Source organism: Oncorhynchus clarkii, unplaced genomic scaffold (assembly GCF_045791955.1).
Source record: "Oncorhynchus clarkii lewisi isolate Uvic-CL-2024 unplaced genomic scaffold, UVic_Ocla_1.0 unplaced_contig_12164_pilon_pilon, whole genome shotgun sequence".
Lineage (NCBI taxonomy): Eukaryota > Metazoa > Chordata > Actinopteri > Salmoniformes > Salmonidae > Oncorhynchus > Oncorhynchus clarkii.
Window position 1 is genome coordinate 89097 of NW_027258063.1, and position 20989 is coordinate 110085.

The 20989-nt window shown below is 48.3% G+C and overlaps 1 protein-coding gene across 2 annotated transcripts in view; it reads right to left on the reverse strand.

The window, feature by feature from the left end:
* Positions 1 to 6: 6 nt before the first annotated feature.
* The window catches only part of LOC139394706 (WD repeat-containing protein 93-like), a 43732-nt gene continuing 22749 nt past the window's right edge, over positions 7 to 20989 (reverse strand). For both annotated transcript variants that reach the window (XM_071142804.1, XM_071142803.1), the window contains exons 11-16: positions 15551 to 15776; positions 14563 to 14623; positions 12168 to 12324; positions 10383 to 10408; positions 7281 to 7473; positions 7 to 158 (exon numbers count right to left, since the gene is read on the reverse strand). In XM_071142804.1, coding sequence (XP_070998905.1) covers positions 124 to 158; positions 7281 to 7473; positions 10383 to 10408; positions 12168 to 12324; positions 14563 to 14623; positions 15551 to 15776 — 698 coding nt within the window. In that variant the 3' untranslated portion in view covers positions 7 to 123. The remainder of the gene's footprint in view (positions 159 to 7280; positions 7474 to 10382; positions 10409 to 12167; positions 12325 to 14562; positions 14624 to 15550; positions 15777 to 20989) is intronic.

The following is a 20989-nucleotide window of genomic DNA, read 5'->3' on the forward strand; positions in this document are numbered from 1 at the left end:
CTTGTTGTCAGTTCTGTTAGATGGTAACAACTTGTTGTCAGTTCTGTTAGATGGTAACAACTTGCTGTCAGTTCTGTAAGAGCACCATGGCGGCATGCTCTTGGAGCTGGTTCCATGTCTCAGTCATGACTTTGTTTCTCTCCTCCACAGATTGAACCCTGAAACACAATACAGACAAACACACAAAGCCAGAACAATTACAGTATATACAATAGAGTACTGTGGAAATCACCAATTACACAATACACAGACACACAACCAGGACAGTTGTACGCAACAGACTACTGTAGAAAACCCCCAGGACTATTACACACAGTACAACAGACTACTGTAGAAAACCAGCAGGACTATTACACACAGTACAACAGACTACTGTAGAAAACCCCAGGACTATTACACACAATACCACAGACTACTGTAGAAAACCAGCAGGACTATTACACACAATACAACAGACTACTGTAGAAAACCCCCAGGACTATTATACACAATACAACAGACTACTGTAGAAAACCCCCAGGACTATTATACACAATACAACAGACTACTGTAGAAAACCCCCAGGACTATTACACACAATACAACAGACTACTGTAGAAAACCCCGTGTTAAAACCACGTATTAAACCTCTCCTTGGGACCCAATACAACAGGCCAACACATTTTAAACCTCTCCTTGGGACCCAATACAACAGGCCAACACATTTTAAACCTCTCCTTGGGACCCAATACAACAGGCCAACACATTTTAAACCTCTCCTTGGGTCCCAATACAACAGGCCAAGGCCAACACATTTTAAACCTCTCCTTGGGACCCAATACAACAGGCCAACATGTTTTAAACCTCTCCTTGGGACCCAATACAACAGGCCAACACGTATTAAACCTCTCCTTGGGACCCAATACAACAGGCCAAGGCCAACACGTTTTAAACCTCTCCTTGGGACCCAATACAACAGGCCAACACGTTTTAAACCTCTCCTTGGGACCCAATACAACAGGCCAACATGTTTTAAACCTCTCCTTGGGACCCAATACAACAGGCCAACACGTATTAAACCTCTCCTTGGGACCCAATACAACAGGCCAAGGCCAACACGTTTTAAACCTCTCCTTGGGACCCAATACAACAGGCCAAGGCCAACACGTTTTAAACCTCTCCTTGGGACCCAATACAACAGGCCAACATGTTTTAAACCTCTCCTTGGGACCCAATACAACAGGCCAACACGTATTAAACCTCTCCTTGGGAACCAATACAACAGGCCAAGGCCAACACGTTTTAAACCTCTCCTTGGGACCCAATACAACAGGCCAACACGTTTTAAACCTCTCCTTGGGACCCAATACAACAGGCCAACATGTTTTAAACCTCTCCTTGGGACCCAATACAACAGGCCAACATGTTTTAAACCTCTCCTTGGGACCCAATACAACAGGCCAACACGTTTTAAACCTCTCCTTGGGACCCAATACAACAGGCCAAGGCCAACACGTATTAAACCTCTCCTTGGGACCCAATACAACAGGCCAAGGCCAACACGTTTTAAACCTCTCCTTGGGACCCAATACAACAGGCCAACACGTTTTAAACCTCTCCTTGGGACCCAATACAACAGGCCAAGGCCAACACGTTTTAAACCTCTCCTTGGGACCCAATACAACAGGCCAAGGCCAACACGTTTTAAACCTCTCCTTGGGACCCAATACAACAGGCCAACATGTTTTAAACCTCTCCTTGGGACCCAATACAACAGGCCAGGGCCAACACGTATTAAACCTCTCCTTGGGACCCAATACAACAGGCCAACACGTTTTAAACCTCTCCTTGGGACCCAATACAACAGGCCAACACGTTTTAAACCTCTCCTTGGGACCCAATACAACAGGCCAAGGCCAACACGTTTTAAACCTCTCCTTGGGTCCCAATACAACAGGCCAGGGCCAACACGTTTTAAACCTCTCCTTGGGACCCAATACAACAGGCCAACACGTTTTAAACCTCTCCTTGGGACCCAATACAACAGGCCAAGGCCAACATGTATTAAACCTCTCCTTGGGACCCAATACAACAGGCCAAGGCCAACACGTATTAAACCTCTCCTTGGGACCCAATACAACAGGCCAAGGCCAACACGTATTAAACCTCTCCTTGGGACCCAATACAACAGGCCAAGGCCAACACGTATTAAACCTCTCCTTGGGACCCAATACAACAGGCCAACACGTATTAAACCTCTCCTTGGGGCCCAATACAACAGGCCAAGGCCAACACGTTTTAAACCTCTCCTTGGGACCCAATACAACAGGCCAAGGCCAACACGTTTTAAACCTCTCCTTGGGACCCAATACAACAGGCCAACACGTATTAAACCTCTCCTTGGGACCCAATACAACAGGCCAAGGCCAACACGTATTAAACCTCTCCTTGGGACCCAGTACAACACGTTTTAAACCTCTCCTTGGGACCCAATACAACAGGCCAAGGCCAACACGTATTAAACCTCTCCTTGGGACCCAATACAACAGGCCAACACGTATTAAACCTCTCCTTGGGACCCAATACAACAGGCCAAGGCCAACACGTATTAAACCTCTCCTTGGGACCCAGTACAACAGGCCAACACGTTTTAAACCACTCCTTGGGACCCAATACAACAGGCCAAGGCCAACACGTATTAAACCTCTCCTTGGGACCCAATACAACAGGCCAACACGTATTAAACCTCTCCTTGGGACCCAATACAACAGGCCAAGGCCAACACGTATTAAACCTCTCCTTGGGACCCAATACAACAGGCCAAGGCAAACACGTATTAAACCTCTCCTTGGGACCCAATACAAACAGGCCAACACGTTTTAAACCTCTCCTTGGGACCCAATACAACAGGCCAACACGTTTTAAACCTCTCCTTGGGACCCAATACAACAGGCCAACACGTTTTAAACCTCTCCTTGGGACCCAATACAACAGGCCAACACGTTTTAAACCTCTCCTTGGGACCCAATACAACAGGCCAACACGTATTAAACCTCTCCTTGGGACCCAATACAACAGGCCAACACGTTTTAAACCTCTCCTTGGGACCCAATACAACAGGCCAACACGTTTTAAACCTCTCCTTGGGACCCAATACAACAGGCCAAGGCCAACACGTTTTAAACCTCTCCTTGGGACCCAATACAACAGGCCAACACGTATTAAACCTCTCCTTGGGACCCAATACAACAGGCCAAGGCCAACACGTTTTAAACCTCTCCTTGGGACCCAATACAACAGGCCAAGGCCAACACGTATTAAACCTCTCCTTGGGACCCAATACAACAGGCCAACACGTATTAAACCTCTCCTTGGGACCCAATACAACAGGCCAAGGCCAACACGTTTTAAACCTCTCCTTGGGACCCAATACAACAGGCCAAGGCCAACACGTTTTAAACCTCTCCTTGGGACCCAATACAACAGGCCAACACGTATTAAACCTCTCCTTGGGACCCAATACAACAGGCCAAGGCCAACACGTATTAAACCTCTCCTTGAGACCCAATACAGGCCAACACGCCAACACGTATTAAACCTCTCCTTGGGACCCAATACAACAGGCCAAGGCCAACACGTATTAAACCTCTCCTTGGGACCCAATACAACAGGCCAAGGCCAACACGTATTAAACCTCTCCTTGGGACCCAATACAACAGGCCAACATGTTTTAAACCTCTCCTTGGGACCCAATACAACAGGCCAACACGTTTTAAACCTCTCCTTGGGACCCAATACAACAGGCCAACACGTATTAAACCTCTCCTTGGGACCCAATACAACAGGCCAACACGTTTTAAACCTCTCCTTGGGACCCAATACAACAGGCCAACACGTATTAAACCTCTCCTTGGGACCCAATACAACTGGCCAACACGTTTTAAACCTCTCCTTGGGACCCAATACAACAGGCCAACACGTTTTAAACCTCTCCTTGGGACCCAATACAACAGGCCAAGGCCAACACGTTTTAAACCTCTCCTTGGGACCCAATACAACAGGCCAACACGTTTTAAACCTCTCCTTGGGACCCAATACAACAGGCCAAGGCCAACACGTATTAAACCTCTCCTTGGGACCCAATACAACAGGCCAACACGTATTAAACCTCTCCTTGGGACCCAATACAACAGGCCAAGGCCAACACGTATTAAACCTCTCCTTGGGACCCAATACAACAGGCCAAGGCCAACACGTATTAAACCTCTCCTTGGGACCCAATACAACAGGCCAACACGTTTTAAACCTCTCCTTGGGACCCAATACAACAGGCCAACACGTATTAAACCTCTCCTTGGGACCCAATACAACAGGCCAACACGTATTAAACCTCTCCTTGGGACCCAATACAACAGGCCAACACGTTTTAAACCTCTCCTTGGGACCCAATACAACAGGCCAACACGTATTAAACCTCTCCTTGGGACCCAATACAACAGGCCAACACGTTTTAAACCTCTCCTTGGGACCCAATACAACAGGCCAACACGTTTTAAACCTCTCCTTGGGACCCAATACAACACGTTTTAAACCTCTCCTTGGGACCCAATACAAGGCCAACACGTTTTAAACCTCTCCTTGGGACCCAATACAACAGGCCAACACGTATTAAACCTCTCCTTGGGACCCAATACAACAAGGCCAACACGTTTTAAACCTCTCCTTGGGACCCAATACAACAGGCCAACACGTTTTAAACCTCTCCTTGGGACCCAATACAACAGGCCAAGGCCAACACGTTTTAAACCTCTCCTTGGGACCCAATACAACAGGCCAACACACCTCTCCTTGGGCAATACAACACGGCCAACACGTTTTAAACCTCTCCTTGGGACCCAATACAACAGGCCAACACGTTTTAAACCTCTCCTTGGGACCCAATACAACAGGCCAGGGCCAACACGTTTTAAACCTCTCCTTGGGACCCAATACAACAGGCCAACACGTATTAAACCTCTCCTTGGGACCCAATACAACAGGCCAACACGTTTTAAACCTCTCCTTGGGACCCAATACAACAGGCCAACACGTATTAAACCTCTCCTTGGGACCCAATACAACAGGCCAACACGTTTTAAACCTCTCCTTGGGACCCAATACAACAGGCCAACACGTTTTAAACCTCTCCTTGGGACCCAATACAACAGGCCAGGGCCAACATGTTTTAAACCTCTCCTTGGGACCCAATACAACAGGCCAACACGTATTAAACCTCTCCTTGGGACCCAATACAACAGGCCAACACGTATTAAACCTCTCCTTGGGACCCAATACAACAGGCCAACACGTTTTAAACCTCTCCTTGGGACCCAATACAACAGGCCAACACGTATTAAACCTCTCCTTGGGACCCAATACAACAGGCCAACACGTATTAAACCTCTCCTTGGGACCCAATACAACAGGCCAACACGTATTAAACCTCTCCTTGGGACCCAATACAACAGGCCAACACGTTTTAAACCTCTCCTTGGGACCCAATACAACAGGCCAACACGTATTAAACCTCTCCTTGGGACCCAATACAACAGGCCAACACGTATTAAACCTCTCCTTGGGACCCAATACAACAGGCCAACACGTTTTAAACCTCTCCTTGGGACCCAATACAACAGGCCAACACGTATTAAACCTCTCCTTGGGACCCAATACAACAGGCCAACACGTTTTAAACCTCTCCTTGGGACCCAATACAACAGGCCAACACGTTTTAAACCTCTCCTTGGGACCCAATACAACAGGCCAGGGCCAACACGTTTTAAACCTCTCCTTGGGACCCAATACAACAGGCCAAGGCCAACACGTATTAAACCTCTCCTTGGGACCCAATACAACAGGCCAAGGCCAACACGTATTAAACCTCTCAGCCATTCAAGGTATTTGAACTATTCCAGAGCTAATACAGCTGATTTAACTTGTCAACTAATCATCAAGCCCTTGACTAGGTCAATCATTGAGTTAACTTGTCAATTAATCATCAAGCCCTTGACTAGATCAATCATTGAGTTAACTTGTCAATTAATCATCAAGCCCTTGACTAGATCAATCATTGAGTTAACTTGTCAACTAATCATCAAGCCCTTGACTAGGTCAATCATTGAGTTAACTTGTCAACTAATCATCAAGCCCTTGACTAGGTCAATCATTGAGTTAACTTGTCAACTAATCATCAATCCCTTGACTAGGTCAATCATTGAGTTAACTTGTCAACTAATCATCAAGCCCTTGACTAGGTCAATCATTGAGTTAACTTGTCAACTAATCATCAAGCCCTTGACTAGGTCAATCATTGAGCTAGTTCAGGGCTACAACAACATTGGGGAAATGTCTGGGGGTCCCCGTAGAGCTTTGAAAAACACTGACCCAAGTCATACTGGTAAAAGCAGTGTGTGTGGCTCTCTTTTCATTAGAGTTTCTGATTATTCCCCCAGGCACCTGCAACAAGCCCATTCAGATGTGCCACAGCTTTTCCTAGTTTCATGTTATATCAGACCAATTCCATGCCATATGACGTCACCACCTGATGTTATAACTAGACCACTGACATACTGTTGATGGGTTCTGACTTCAAAACTTGAAATATGCTTACACATGTTACTGGGGGAAAGAGAGGGGGGAATGCAGAACATTTACATTCTGTCACAACATGTTATTGTTAGACACCAGGTATCCTATGGAAAGGAGAAGGGCCTCAGTCTGGGACGAGTCAACAGGACGGCCGTGAGTTGGGGAGGAGTGAGGGATTTGGGCCGAGGTCAGATGAAGTGAGAAAGAACAGGCATCACTAAAGTCCTGTCCAGCAACAGAGATGTTTTGGCTGTCCAGATGTGCAAGGAGGAGACTCAGCATAGGAGGAAGGGTAAATTCCAGTGCTTGTTTAAATACGTTTTTGTCTGTTCAACTGTCTGACCCATTGGGTGAATACATTTGGTTTGAGCTTTTCCTACCGTTAGTTTGTACTCTGTTTATTTAGAACCTAACACAGTATTAAATACCGGTTGTTTCACACTCTGATGTCATCAACTCTGTTTCAGCAACTAGTGTTTAACAGGAACAAACAATCAGAGATTCATTTTGAAGCGTGTCTGGATGAGTCCAAACTGATCTGGAAAGACAACATATTATTGTGATAATGGCGTTTAGCTGTAGGTACAGTAATAGCAGTTGGACTGACAGTTGTTCCTGCACCTAGAAAGGCTGAATAAATCAGTTCTTAAACAGAGCTGAGCCTGTAAACAAACCTTTGTTGGAAATAGAGGTTGCATGTTTCCTCCAAGTTAGAGGTGCCTGTCCCTGATTGGCCCTGGGGTGATGATGCTCTGCCGACATATTCGTGTCTGTACGGCTTGACGACAGCAGCATCTCGGAGACGGAACACAAAGAGTCGACTCCCTCTGTCCTCCCCCTCCTCCCCACTGTCAGGACGCTGATCACCTGGGGGAGAAGAAATTGCTTAATATCCCACCATTAAAACTCAATTGAGTTATTTTATATAACAGTTAAAGGCTATGTTGATATCCTGTAGGTCAGTAAATGTAAACTAACGATATTTTCCATTTAAAATATATTAGACCATAAAGAGGGGATCAGTTGCTGGTCACCAGAGGTAGAAAAGCCTGGAACCACGTTCAGAGGGCCAGTCCTCTCCTGGCTGTACCTGGTAGAGAGGAACCGGGCTCAGAGGGCCAGTCCTCTCCTGGCTGTACCTGGTAGAGAGGAACCGGGCTCAGAGGGCCAGTCCTCTCCTGGCTGTACCTGGTAGAGAGGAACCGGGCTCAGAGTGGTGGCCAGTCCTCTCCTGGCTGTACCTGGTAGAGAGGAACCGGGCTCAGAGGGCCAGTCCTCTCCTGGCTGTACCTGGTAGAGAGGAACCGGGCTCAGAGGGCCAGTCCTCTCCTGGCTGTACCTGGTAGAGAGGAACCGGGCTCAGAGTTGTGGCCAGTCCTCTCCTGGCTGTACCTGGTAGAGAGGAACCGGGCTCAGTGGTGGCCAGTCCTCTCCTGGCTGTACCTGGTGTGGCCAGTCCTCTCTTGGCTGTACCTGGTAGAGAGGAACCGGGCTCAGAGTGGTGGTCAGTCCTCTCCTGGCTGTACCTGGTAGAGAGGAACCGGGCTCAGAGTGATGGCCAGTCCTCTCCTGGCTGTACCTGGTAGAGAGGAACCAGGCTCAGAGGGCCAGTCCTCTCCTGGCTGTACCTGGTAGAGAGGAACCGGGCTCAGAGGGCCAGTCCTCTCTTGGCTGTACCTGGTAGAGAGGAACCGGGCTCAGAGTGGTGGCCAGTCCTCTCCTGGCTGTACCTGGTAGAGAGGAACCGGGCTCAGAGGGCCAGTCCTCTCCTGGCTGTACCTGGTAGAGAGGAACCAGGCTCAGAGGGCCAGTCCTCTCCTGGCTGTACCTGGTAGAGAGGAACCAGGCTCAGAGGGCCAGTCCTCTCCTGGCTGTACCTGGTAGAGAGGAACCAGGCTCAGAGGGCCAGTCCTCTCCTGGCTGTACCTGGTAGAGAGGAACCAGGCTCAGAGGGCCAGTCCTCTCCTGGCTGTACCTGGTAGAGAGGAACCAGGCTCAGAGGGCCAGTCCTCTCCTGGCTGTACCTGATAGTGAGGAACCAGGCTCAGAGGGCCAGTCCTCTCCTGGCTGTACCTGGTAGAGAGGAACCAGGCTCAGAGGGCCAGTCCTCTCCTGGCTGTACCTGGTAGAGAGGAACCAGGCTCAGAGGGCCAGTCCTCTCCTGGCTGTACCTGATAGTGAGGAACCAGGCTCAGAGGGCCAGTCCTCTCCTGGCTGTACCTGGTAGAGAGGAACCAGGCTCAGAGGGCCAGTCCTCTCCTGGCTGTACCTGGTAAGAGAGGAACCAGGCTCAGAGGGCCAGTCCTCTCTTGGCTGTACCTGGTAGAGAGGAACCAGGCTCAGAGTTGTGGCCAGTCCTCTCCTGGCTGTACCTGGTAGAGAGGAACCAGGCTCAGAGGGCCAGTCCTCTCTTGGCTGTACCTGGTAGAGAGGAACCGGGCTCAGAGTGGTGGCCAGTCCTCTCCTGGCTGTACCTGGTAGAGAGGAACCAGGCTCAGAGGGCCAGTCCTCTCTTGGCTGTACCTGGTAGAGAGGAACCGGGCTCAGAGTGGTGGCCAGTCCTCTCCTGGCTGTACCTGGTAAAGGGGAACCGGGCTCAGAGGGCCAGTCCTCTCCTGGCTGTACCTGGTAAAGGGGAACCGGGCTCAGAGTGGTGGCCAGTCCTCTCCTGGCTGTACCTGGTAGAGAGGAACCAGGCTCAGAGGGCCAGTCCTCTCCTGGCTGTACCTGGTAGAGAGGAACCAGGCTCAGAGGGCCAGTCCTCTCCTGGCTGTACCTGGTAGAGAGGAACCAGGCTCAGAGGGCCAGTCCTCTCCTGGCTGTACCTGGTAGAGAGGAACCAGGCTCAGAGGGCCAGTCCTCTCCTGGCTGTACCTGGTAGAGAGGAACCAGGCTCAGAGGGCCAGTCCTCTCCTGGCTGTACCTGATAGTGAGGAACCAGGCTCAGAGGGCCAGTCCTCTCCTGGCTGTACCTGGTAGAGAGGAACCAGGCTCAGAGGGCCAGTCCTCTCCTGGCTGTACCTGGTAGAGAGGAACCAGGCTCAGAGGGCCAGTCCTCTCCTGGCTGTACCTGATAGTGAGGAACCAGGCTCAGAGGGCCAGTCCTCTCCTGGCTGTACCTGGTAGAGAGGAACCAGGCTCAGAGGGCCAGTCCTCTCCTGGCTGTACCTGGTAGAGAGGAACCGGGCTCAGAGTGGTGGCCAGTCCTCTCCTGGCTGTACCTGGTAGAGAGGAACCAGGCTCAGAGGGCCAGTCCTCTCTTGGCTGTACCTGGTAGAGAGGAACCGGGCTCAGAGTGGTGGCCAGTCCTCTCCTGGCTGTACCTGGTAAAGGGGAACCGGGCTCAGAGGGCCAGTCCTCTCCTGGCTGTACCTGGTAAAGGGGAACCGGGCTCAGAGTGGTGGCCAGTCCTCTCCTGGCTGTACCTGGTAGAGAGGAACCGGGCTCAGAGGGCCAGTCCTCTCTTGGCTGTACCTGGTAGAGTGGAACCGGGCTCAGAGGGCCAGTCCTCTCTTGGCTGTACCTGGTAAAGAGGAACCGGGTTCAGAGTGGTGGCCAGTCCTCTCTTGGCTGTACCTGGTAGAGTGGAACCGGGCTCAGAGGGCCAGTCCTCTCTTGGCTGTACCTGGTAAAGAGGAACCGGGTTCAGAGTGGTGGCCAGTCCTCTCTTGGCTGTACCTGGTAGAGAGGAACCGGGCTCAGAGGGCCAGTCCTCTCTTGGCTGTACCTGGTAAAGGGAAACCAGGCTCAGAGGGCCAGTCCTCTCTTTGCTGTACCTGGTAAAGGGGCGGCCAGTCCTCTTCTGTACCGGTGGAGATTTAAGAGCATATATCACCATTAAGGCCAGATGGTTTTTCATGACATGACATCAGGTGTGTTGCTTTAGAACCATGAGGTAAAGAAGACGTGAGGTAAAGTAAGAACAAAACCCAAGCACTCCTAGTAGCTGGGCCAGCCCCGTTACTATCTACCAGCGCCGTTACTATCTACCAGCGCCGTTACTATCTACCAGAGCCGTTACTATCTACCAGCCCCGTTACTATCTACCAGCCCCGTTACTATCTACCAGCCCCGTTACTATCTACCAGCCCCGTTACTATCTACCAGAGCCGTTACTATCTACCAGCAACATTACTATGTACCAGCCCCGTTACTATCTACCAGCCCCGTTACTATCTACCAGCCCTGTTACTATCTACTAGCCCCGTTACTATCTACCAGCCCCGTTACTATCTACCAGCAACATTACTATCTACCAGCCCCGTTACTATCTACCAGCCCCGTTACTATCTACCAGCCCCGTTACTATCTACCAGCGCCGTTACTATCTACCAGCCCCGTTACTATCTACCAGAGCCGTTACTATCTACCAGCCCCGTTACTATCTACCAGCCCCGTTACTATCTACCAGCCCCGTTACTATCTACCAGCAACATTACTATGTACCAGCAACTTTACTAACTACCAGCAACATTACTAACTACCAGCAACATGACTATGTACCAGCAACTTTACTAACTACCAGCAACATTACTAACTACCAGCAACATTACTATGTACCAGCAACTTTACTAACTACCAGCAACATTACTAACTACCAGCAGCAACATTACTAACTACCAGCAACATTACTAACTACCAGCAACATTACTAACTACCAGCAACATTACTAACTACCAGCAACATTACTAACTACCTGCAACATTACTATCTACCAGAGCCGTTACTATCTACCAGAGCCGTTACTATCTACCAGAGCCGTAACTATCTACCAGAAGCGTTACCTAGGTACCAGCAACATTACTATCTACCAGCAACATTACTCTCTACCAGCAACATTACTAACTACCAGAGCAGTTACTATCTACCAGAGCCGTTACTATCTACCAGCAACATTACTAACTACCAGCAACATTACTATCTACCAGCAACAATACTAACTACCACCAACATTGCTAACTACCAGCAACATTACTATCTACAGAGCCACTACTAACTACCAGCAACATTACTAACTACCACCAACATTGCTAACTACCAGCAACATTACTATCTACAGAGCCACTACTGACTACCAGCAACATTACTAACTAGCAGCAACATTACTAACTACAGAGCCACTACTAACTACCAGCAACATTACTAACTAGCAGCAACATTACTAACTACCAGCAACATTACTAAATGCCAGCAACATTACTAACTACCAGCAACATTACTATCTACTAGCAACATTACTATCTACCAGCAACATTACTTACTAACATAACTGATCATATTGTTGCAAAGAGTTCTGGGATATTAGAATCCTGTTGTCTTAAACATTGTCATCATCAACTCAGCACTAAACTAAATCCAGAAATAATCTAGATTAAAATATGTATAAAATATGCCTTTCAAGATACACTATTGCCCAATGTTCCAGTACCTCTTATGAACAGAGGCTTCAGAACCAAGCAAACACAAACGTTGGTTTAGTATAATTGGTCCATGTCATATAAATCTAAGCAGAGTATGAAATAAAATGTTTATCTTTTTTGTCTTGCAAGACGTTCCAGTACCTGGTATGAGCAGAGACTGCTGCGTGGGGTCCAGTAGAAACACAGGATTCCAGGGATTGGCCAGGAGATGAGTGTCTGGGAGGGAGAAGCAGCACACTACTCTCCTGTCTACCATGTCTTGGAGGAGGATCTTCCCATTCCTCTGCATGATCAGAGCCTGTTAACCAGGGACCATCAGAAACATGATGAGAGCCTGTTAACCAGGGACCATCAGAAAACATGATCAGAGCCTGTTAACCAGGGACCATCAGAAACATGATCAGAGCCTGTTAACCAGGGACCATCAGAAACATGATCAGAGCCTGTTTCCCAGGGACCATCAGAAACATGATCAGAGCCTGTTTCCCAGGGACCATCAGAAACATGATCAGAGCCTGTTAACCAGGGACCATCAGAAACATGATCAGAGCCTGTTAACCAGGGACCGTCAGAAACATGATCAGAGCCTGTTTCCCAGGGACCATCAGAAACAACAGCAGAGTCAGATCATGTCAGATAAAATAGGAGAGTTAGAGAATGTATTTAAGTGTCACTCCACAATGATCCAAACCCCAGATGTTTTGTATCCACATTGTGGACCACTAACAGGGAGTTCCAGTTCCATATCAGGAGATGCAGAATAAGTTTACCTATTAGGACACATACCCATTAAGCCCACTGGATAACAAAATTATCATAAATCGTTCTGCTGTTGAAATGCAAATTAATTACTTAAAAATCATACAATGTGATTTTCTGGATTTTTGTTTTAGATTCCGTCTCTGACAGATGAAATGTACCTATTATAAAAATTACAGACCTCTACATGCTTTGTAAGTAGGAAAACCTGAAAAATCGGCAGTGTATCAAATACTTGTTCTCCCTACTGTAGCCTCCACATTGACTCCGTAACGGTACCCCCTGTATATAGCATCCACATTGACTCTGTACCAGAACCCCCTGTATATAGCCTCCACATTGACTCTGTACCGGTACCCCCTGTATATAGCCTCCACATTGACTCTGTACCGGTACCCCCTGTATATAGCCTCCACATTGACTCTGTACCGGTACCCCCTGTATATAGCCTCCACATTGACTCTGTACCGGTACCCCCAGTATATAGCCTCCACATTGACTCTGTACCGGTACCCCCTGTTTATAGCCTCCACATTGACTCTGTACCGGTACCCCCTGTATATAGCCTCCACATTGAGTCTGTACCGGTACCCCCAGTATATAGCCTCCACATTGACTCTGTACCAGTACCTCCTGTATATAGCCTCCACATTGACTCTGTACCGGTACCCCCTGTATATAGCCTCCACACTGACTCTGTACCGGTACCCCCTGTATATAGCCTCCACATTGACTCTGTACTACCCTGTACATAGCCTCCACATTGACTCTGTACTGCCCCCCTCACCCTGTATATAGACTCCACATTGACTCTGTACCCCCCCACCCTGTATATAGCCTCCACATTGACTCTGTACTGCCCCCCCCACCCTGTATATAGCCTCCACATTGACTCTGTACTGCCCCCCTCACCCTGTATATAGACTCCACATTGACTCTGTACTTCCCCCCCCCCCACCCTGTATATAGCCTCCACATTGACTCTGTACTGCCCCCCTCACCCTGTATATAGACTCCACATTGACTCTGTACTCCCCCCCCCCACCCTGTATATAGCCTCCACATTGACTCTGTACTGCCCCCCCCACCCTGTATATAGCCTCCACATTGACTCTGTACTGCCCCCCCCCCCCCACCCTGTATATAGCCTCCACATTGACTCTGTACTGCCCCCCCCACCCTGTATATAGCCTCCACATTGACTCTGTACTGCCCCCCCCCCCCACCCTGTATATAGCCTCCACATTGACTCTGTACTGCCCCCCCCACCCTGTATATAGCCTCCACATTGACTCTGTACTGCCCCCCCCCCCCCCTCCCCACCCTGTATATAGCCTCCACATTGACTCTGTACTGCCCCCCTCACCCTGTATATAAACTCCACCCTGTATCCCCCCCCCCCCCCACCACCCTGTATATAGCCTCCACATTGACTCTGTACTCCCCCCCTCCCCACCACCCTGTATATAGACTCGCTTTTGTTATTTTACTGCTGCTCTTTAATTATTTGTTACTTTTATTTCATACTTTTTTCTTGTATTTTTCTTAAAACTGCATTGTTGGTTAAGGGCTTGTAAGTAAGCATGTCACTGTAAGGTTGAATTCTCCTAAGATAGGAGTCGTACGATAAGATAAGAGAAGATAGGAGTAGTGATGGTCTGTCATGGACAGACGACAGTGAAACAGAGAAACACACTAGTCCAGCATCACAACATCTAATGAGACTGAGAGATGGACCCGGTGGCCAGAGAGAGTCAACATAATAAAGATGGTTTACCAGGCGCTGGAGGAACGGAACAGCAGCAGTCACCACGGGGAAACAGCCTGGATCTGATGGTCTGAAACATATTAGACAGGAAGTTATAGAGGGAGGGGAAACAGCCTGGATCTGATGGTCTGAAACATATTAGACAGGAAGTTATAGAGGGAGGGGAAACAGCCTGGATCTGATGGTCTGAAACATATTAGACAGGAAGTTATAGAGGGAGGGGAAACAGCCTGGATCTGATGGTCTGAAACATATTAGACAGGAAGTTATAGAGGGAGGGGAAACAGCCTGGATCTGATGGTCTGAAACATATTAGACAGGAAGTTATAGAGGGAGGGGAAACAGCCTGGATCTGATGGTCTGAAACATATTAGACAGGAAGTTATAGAGGGAGGGGAAACAGCCTGGATCTGATGGTCTGAAAGATAGTAGACAGGAAGTTATAGAGGGAGGGGAAACAGCCTGGATCTGATGGTCTGAAACATAGTAGACAGGAAGTTATAGAGGGAGGGGAAACAGCCTGGATCTGATGGTCTGAAAGATATTAGACAGGAAGTTATAGAGGGAGGGGAAACAGCCTGGATCTGATGGTCTGACAGATAGGAGACAGGAAGTTATAGAGGGAGGGGAAACAGCCTGGATCTGATGGTCTGACAGATAGGAGACAGGAAGTTATAGAGGGAGAGGAAACAGCCTGGATCTGATGGTCTGAAAGATAGTAGACAGGACGTTATAGAGGGAGGGGAAACAGCCTGGATTTGATGGTCTGACAGGAGAGAGAGGAAGTTATAGAGGGAGTGGAAACACCCTGGATCTGATGGTCTGACAGGAGAGACAGGAAGTTATAGAGGGAGGGGAAACAGCCTGGATCTGATGGTCTGAAAGATAGTAGACAGGAAGTTATAGAGCAGTGCATCATGTTTCTATCAATGCTTATGTAATGTAACTTGGTATGGGTTATTCAAGTTAACCTTGTGTAGAACAGAATACTGTAAACCTTTCTGATAGTTGTGTGACATTATGAGAGTCCAGTCCTCTTCCTGCGTCGACTAGATGACATGCTCCACTCTTACAGGTAACCAGTAGATGGACCAGTGTGCTGCTGTGGTTCGGACCCTGGCTGAGTAGGGCATCCTCAGTAGCCGTACTAGGCCAGTAATCCACAAATATTATGCTGCTGAACACACTGTCTGCTTCCACTGAGACAACAGACAGAGGAAGACCTACATAATGGAGGAGAGAGATGAGAGACTTACTGCACATAGTCATTTTCACTAAATCCAATTAGGAAATAAATCCATACAGCGCAGCTAGGTCCTTACACAGATAAGAAACAGGCTCCAGGGTCTGTACATATGAAATGGAAACTTATAACTGAGGTAAACAAAACAAAGAAATAAGAAAACATTTACTTTGAAATATTATGGTTGTGTGCTTTTTACCAAGGGCCTCATTTATAAACGTTGCGTATTCATCAAAATATATCCCAAAACATGCACTGGTTCAGGCAGAAGTTGGCATTCATAAAAACTGAACTTGATATTAAATAACGGTTAAATAAAAAATAAAATATGAGAATGTGCTTATCCTCACGCAAACTTTAGACCAATGGTCACCAACCGGTCAATCGACTGGCCGATCTTCAAAGCATTCCTAGTCGACCACCAAACATTTCGGTACAAAAGCCAACGATAAAGACTTGCACTCCTTTTTGTTTTTATTCGTATAGGTGCACTTGATTCAGAAGCCCTGTTGACGGTAGGTGCACTTGATTCAGAAGCCCTGTTGACGGTAGGTGCACTTGATTCAGAAGCCCTGTTGACGGTAGGTGCACTTGATTCAGAAGCCCTGTTGACGGTAGGTGCACTTGATTCAGAAGCCATGTTGGCGGTAGGTACACCTGATTCAGAAGCCCTGTTGAAGGTAGGTGCACTTGATTCAGAAGCCCTGTTGACGGTAGGTGCACTTGATTCAGAAGCCCTGTTGACGGTAGGTGCACTTGATTCAGAAGCCCTGTTGCCGGTAGGTGCACTTGATTCAGAAGCCCTGTTGCCGGTAGGTGCACTTGATTCAGAAGCCCTGTTGACGGTAGGTGCACTTGATTCAAAAGCCCTGTTGACGGTAGGTGCACTTGATTCAGAAGCCATGTTGGCGGTAGGTGCACTTGATTCAGAAGCCCTGTTGACGGTAGGTGCACTTGATTCAGAAGCCATGTTGGCGGTAGGTCCTGCGCTCTGGGTAGACAGTGTTCCCATTTTAACCCTTTAATTTGTCTGAAAAGACAAACTCCGCCTACCCGGAAGGTCTGTAGATAAATTGAGTGCCGCTGGCCAATCGGATAGCTCAAATCACCGTGCCTACAGCTTCCACGATCCCGGCCACAGCCAGGTTTGATACTAGCCTAAAGCTTTCACGATTCCGGCCACAGCAAAGTCTGATACCAGCCTACAGCTTCCACGATCCCGGCCACAGCAAGGTTTGATACTAGCCTAAAGCTTCCACGATTCCGGCCACAGCAAAGTCTGATACCAGCCTACAGCTTCCACGATCCCGGCCACAGCAAAGTCTGATACTAGCCTACAGCTTCCACGATTCCGGCCACAGCAAGGTTTGATACTAGCCTAAAGCTTCCACGATCCCTGCCACAGCAAAGTCTGATACTAGCCTACAGCTTCCACGATTCCGGCCACAGCAAAGTCTGATACTAGCCTACAGCTTCCACGATCCCGGCCACAGCAAAGTCTGATACCAGCCTACAGCTTCCACGATTTCGGCCACAGCAAAGTCTGATACTAGCCTACAGCTTCCACGATTCCGGCCACAGCAAAGTCTGATACTAGCCTACAGCTTCCACGATCCCGGCCACAGCAAAGTCTGATACCAGCCTACAGCTTCCACGATCCCTGCCACAGCAAGGTTTGATACTAGCCTACATAAGATCTCATAACTTTTAAACCATGATCAGAGAAAGACTACAGCAAAGAGCTGCTGTTTTTATGAGTGAATTCATGTTTAAGTTTTTATTCACCACTGTCAACACTGTTTTTATTCACCACTGTCAACACTGTTTTTATTCAACTTTATTACAAAACATAAAATGTGCTTCTCTACTTCCACTCTTGCTGCAGCTGCAACGAATGAATAGCAAAGTGTATCGATAACCCTGCATTTGTACTATTATTAACAACCAGTGGTGTGTATTCATGGAAGCCAAGGGAAGCCAAGCTTCCCCAAAAATTTACCAAGAAAAAAAAACAATTATCTTTTTTCTCTCTCTGTTTCATAATTCTCCTTCAATTCGCATGAGGCTGAATGTATCTCACCGGAGAAAGCATCCAAGCGAGCGAAACAGCGCCCTTCTGTCTCTTTATGTGTAGGCCAACTATCTGTTGCGGTCTGGTCAAAAAGTATGACATTGTTGCCGCCGATAGCATTGCAAAGGAAGCCAGCAAGCACTTGGCCTCCATTGATTAAAAAAAAAGTATATAATTGTCACGTCTACTCCCACTCTGGCGCTCAACGTCGCCGGTCTACTAACCATCGTCCCAGGCAACCCATCATTACACACAACGGCCTCCGGTAGCTCTAACGCCACGACCCCACCATCTCCTGGTCAAGAAAGGAGATCACTGCCTGGGCACCCAGATGACAGAAGACCTTGTGGTTCCACGTCAGTTGAGATGTGAGGTTTACCAGTTGAGGTTTACCAGGATCTCATGGAGGTTTTGTCCAAGACCCGCACCACCTGTCTCCCTCCTCATCGCATCTGGGACTGTTCCATCAACCTGCTTACAGACTCTGCGCAGCCGCATCTACCCCCTGTCAGGGGCTCAAACCAAGGCTATGGAGGCCCTCCAACAGGGTTTCATCAGCCCATCCACCTGCCCTGTGTCGGCAGGTTTCTTCTTCGTGGCCAAGAAGGAGGGGGGTCTTTCTCTGTGTACTGTCTACAGAGGTCTCAATGCCATCACCACCAAGTACCGTTAGCCCCTCCTTTTTTTGCCGGCCGACCAAACTGCTCCGTGGGGCACATTTTTTTATTAAGTTGGACCTACAATTTCATCCTCATCCGGGAGGGGGATGAATGGAAGACGGCCTTCAGCATGATGTCTGGGCACTCCGTCGGTGTTCCAGGCATTTGTTAACGAGGTGTTCTGGAACATGCCTGGGCATCAGGTGGTCGTGTATATCGATGACATCCTGATCTACTCAGCCAACTTGGATGATCACGTCGCCCACATCCAGGACGTCCTGGAACACCTCCTGGAGAACCATCTGTATATCAAAGCGGAGAAGTGCCAGTTCCTTCTTGGGATATCGGATCAGCCCGCAGGGAGTGGTTCTGGAGGAGAGGAAGGTCGATGCAGTCAGGTCATGGCCAGTCCCAACCACCATAAAGGGACTACATCAATGTTGGGGGTTTGCCAACTTCCACCACCGCTTCATCAGAAAGCTCCATCACCTCTGCTCTCAACTCTCTCCTTAAAGGTGGTCCCCCAGAAGTTGGTGTGGAGTTCTGCAGCTGATGAGGCCTTACGCCTACTGAAGGGGCGTTTCACCTCTGCCCCGTTGCTGAAACACCCAGATCCTACGTTGCCCTTCGTGGTGGAGGTGGACACCTCAGAAGTGGGCGTGGGGGCTGTCCTGTCACACCATCAAGGTAATCCACAAAAATTGTATCCATGTGCATACTACTCTAAAAAACTGTCTCCTGCAGAAAGGAACTGTGACGTCGGTGACAGGGAGCTCCTGGTGGGGAAGTTGCATTAGAGGAGTGGAGACACTTGCTGGAGGGAACCACGGACCCGTTTCTCATCCTCATTGACCATTGCAACCTGGAGTACATAAGGAGTACGTATGGAGAGCCTTCATGGAGAAGTTGGGGGTCACAGTCAACGTACCAGTCTCAGTCCAAAGAGCAGGTGGAGAGGACCAATCAGGAGCTGGTGAGGTTCCTGAGGAGTCACTGACAGGACCGACAGGGGTAGTGGCCCGGTTCCCTGGGCGGAGTACAGTTGGTCGGAAGTTTACATACTTCCGCTCGGTGCTCGGCGTTGCCTGTCTCCTAACCCCCGGCCCTGGCAACAATCATTACGCACAACTGCGACCCATCATGAGGCATACCTGGACTTCATCACACAATGATTACTTCCTCTTTATCTAGTACTCTGCTGTATCACCCATTAGGGAGTATTGTTTCCTTTTTTCATGTTTAGACGCGTTCCTTTTAAACACACCAACTGCACCTGCTTCCTGACTCCCTGCGTCTCCATTACAATAATAATAGCCAATCAGCATTGAGCTGAACTGTGAATGGTCCTGGCACACCAAAAACATATATATAGAAAAGTGTCAAGGGAAGCCAGTTTGGTTTTGGCTTCACTCCAATTACATCACATCGAGAGCAATACGTCATTGACAGAAACAACTTGAATTGTTGTATCTCGTTGCCTTGTTGTCCTCGGGTGGCTAGTGTTTGGTTCTTATTTTTCAGAGTAAATAACTCACGGATACTAGAGAAGCTTAACCAAGTTTAATTCTTCCCAGAGTGTCTTTACAGCTGTAATTCAGACAACCCAACATTTCTCCCATCACAAGTATATATACATTCCCCTTAAGACACTCCTCCTTCTCTCCAATCCTTACATCTTATGGTTCCACAGGAAGAGGGTAACAGGATACTAAACCCTTATTACTCCCTTCAGGGGATCTGACCCCACCTCCTGACCTCAACCCCTCCTTCTGTCTCCTCTATAGCAATCCTTTGATCTCCTCCCGTCCACCCAGTACATTCCACAGCCACTCTGTTTTTCTACAGATCTCCCTTCTTAATATACTATGCGTCTGATCTATCATGTCTTTAATAGCTCAATGTTCAAAATTTCGAATTCAACACTAGCTAGCAAAAATTGTCCCTTTCCTAAATTAGCTATGGATGGCGATAGGGATTTGGACTTGTGGTTTTACTTAATTTTCCGTACTGGCCAATGATTATAAGGACGATTCAGATCCAACTATTAATTCATACATTGTTTTTGCCCCTGGACTGAGAGGATGGAAGTTGAATATGCAGAAGGCTAATGTTAACTAGCTAACGTTGGCTATCAAAACAAAGAGTTGCACACTCTATTTAACCTCCCAGTAATTTATTGGGGAAAAAAACACCAATGTTGTTTCAGCATCACTGTGACTTCTTCTGACCCTGAAGAAAGCAGTGATGCCGAAACATTTTTATTTTTAAATAAACCTTCGGAGAGACGAAGGTCGAAAGCCATGCGTCCTCCGAAACACAACCCAACCAATCCGCACTGCTTCTTAACACAGCGCGCATCCAACCCAGAAGCCAGCCACACCAATGTGTCGGAGGAAACACAGTGCACCTGGCGACCTTAGTTAGCATGCACTGCGCCTGGCCCGACACAGGAGTCGCTGGTGC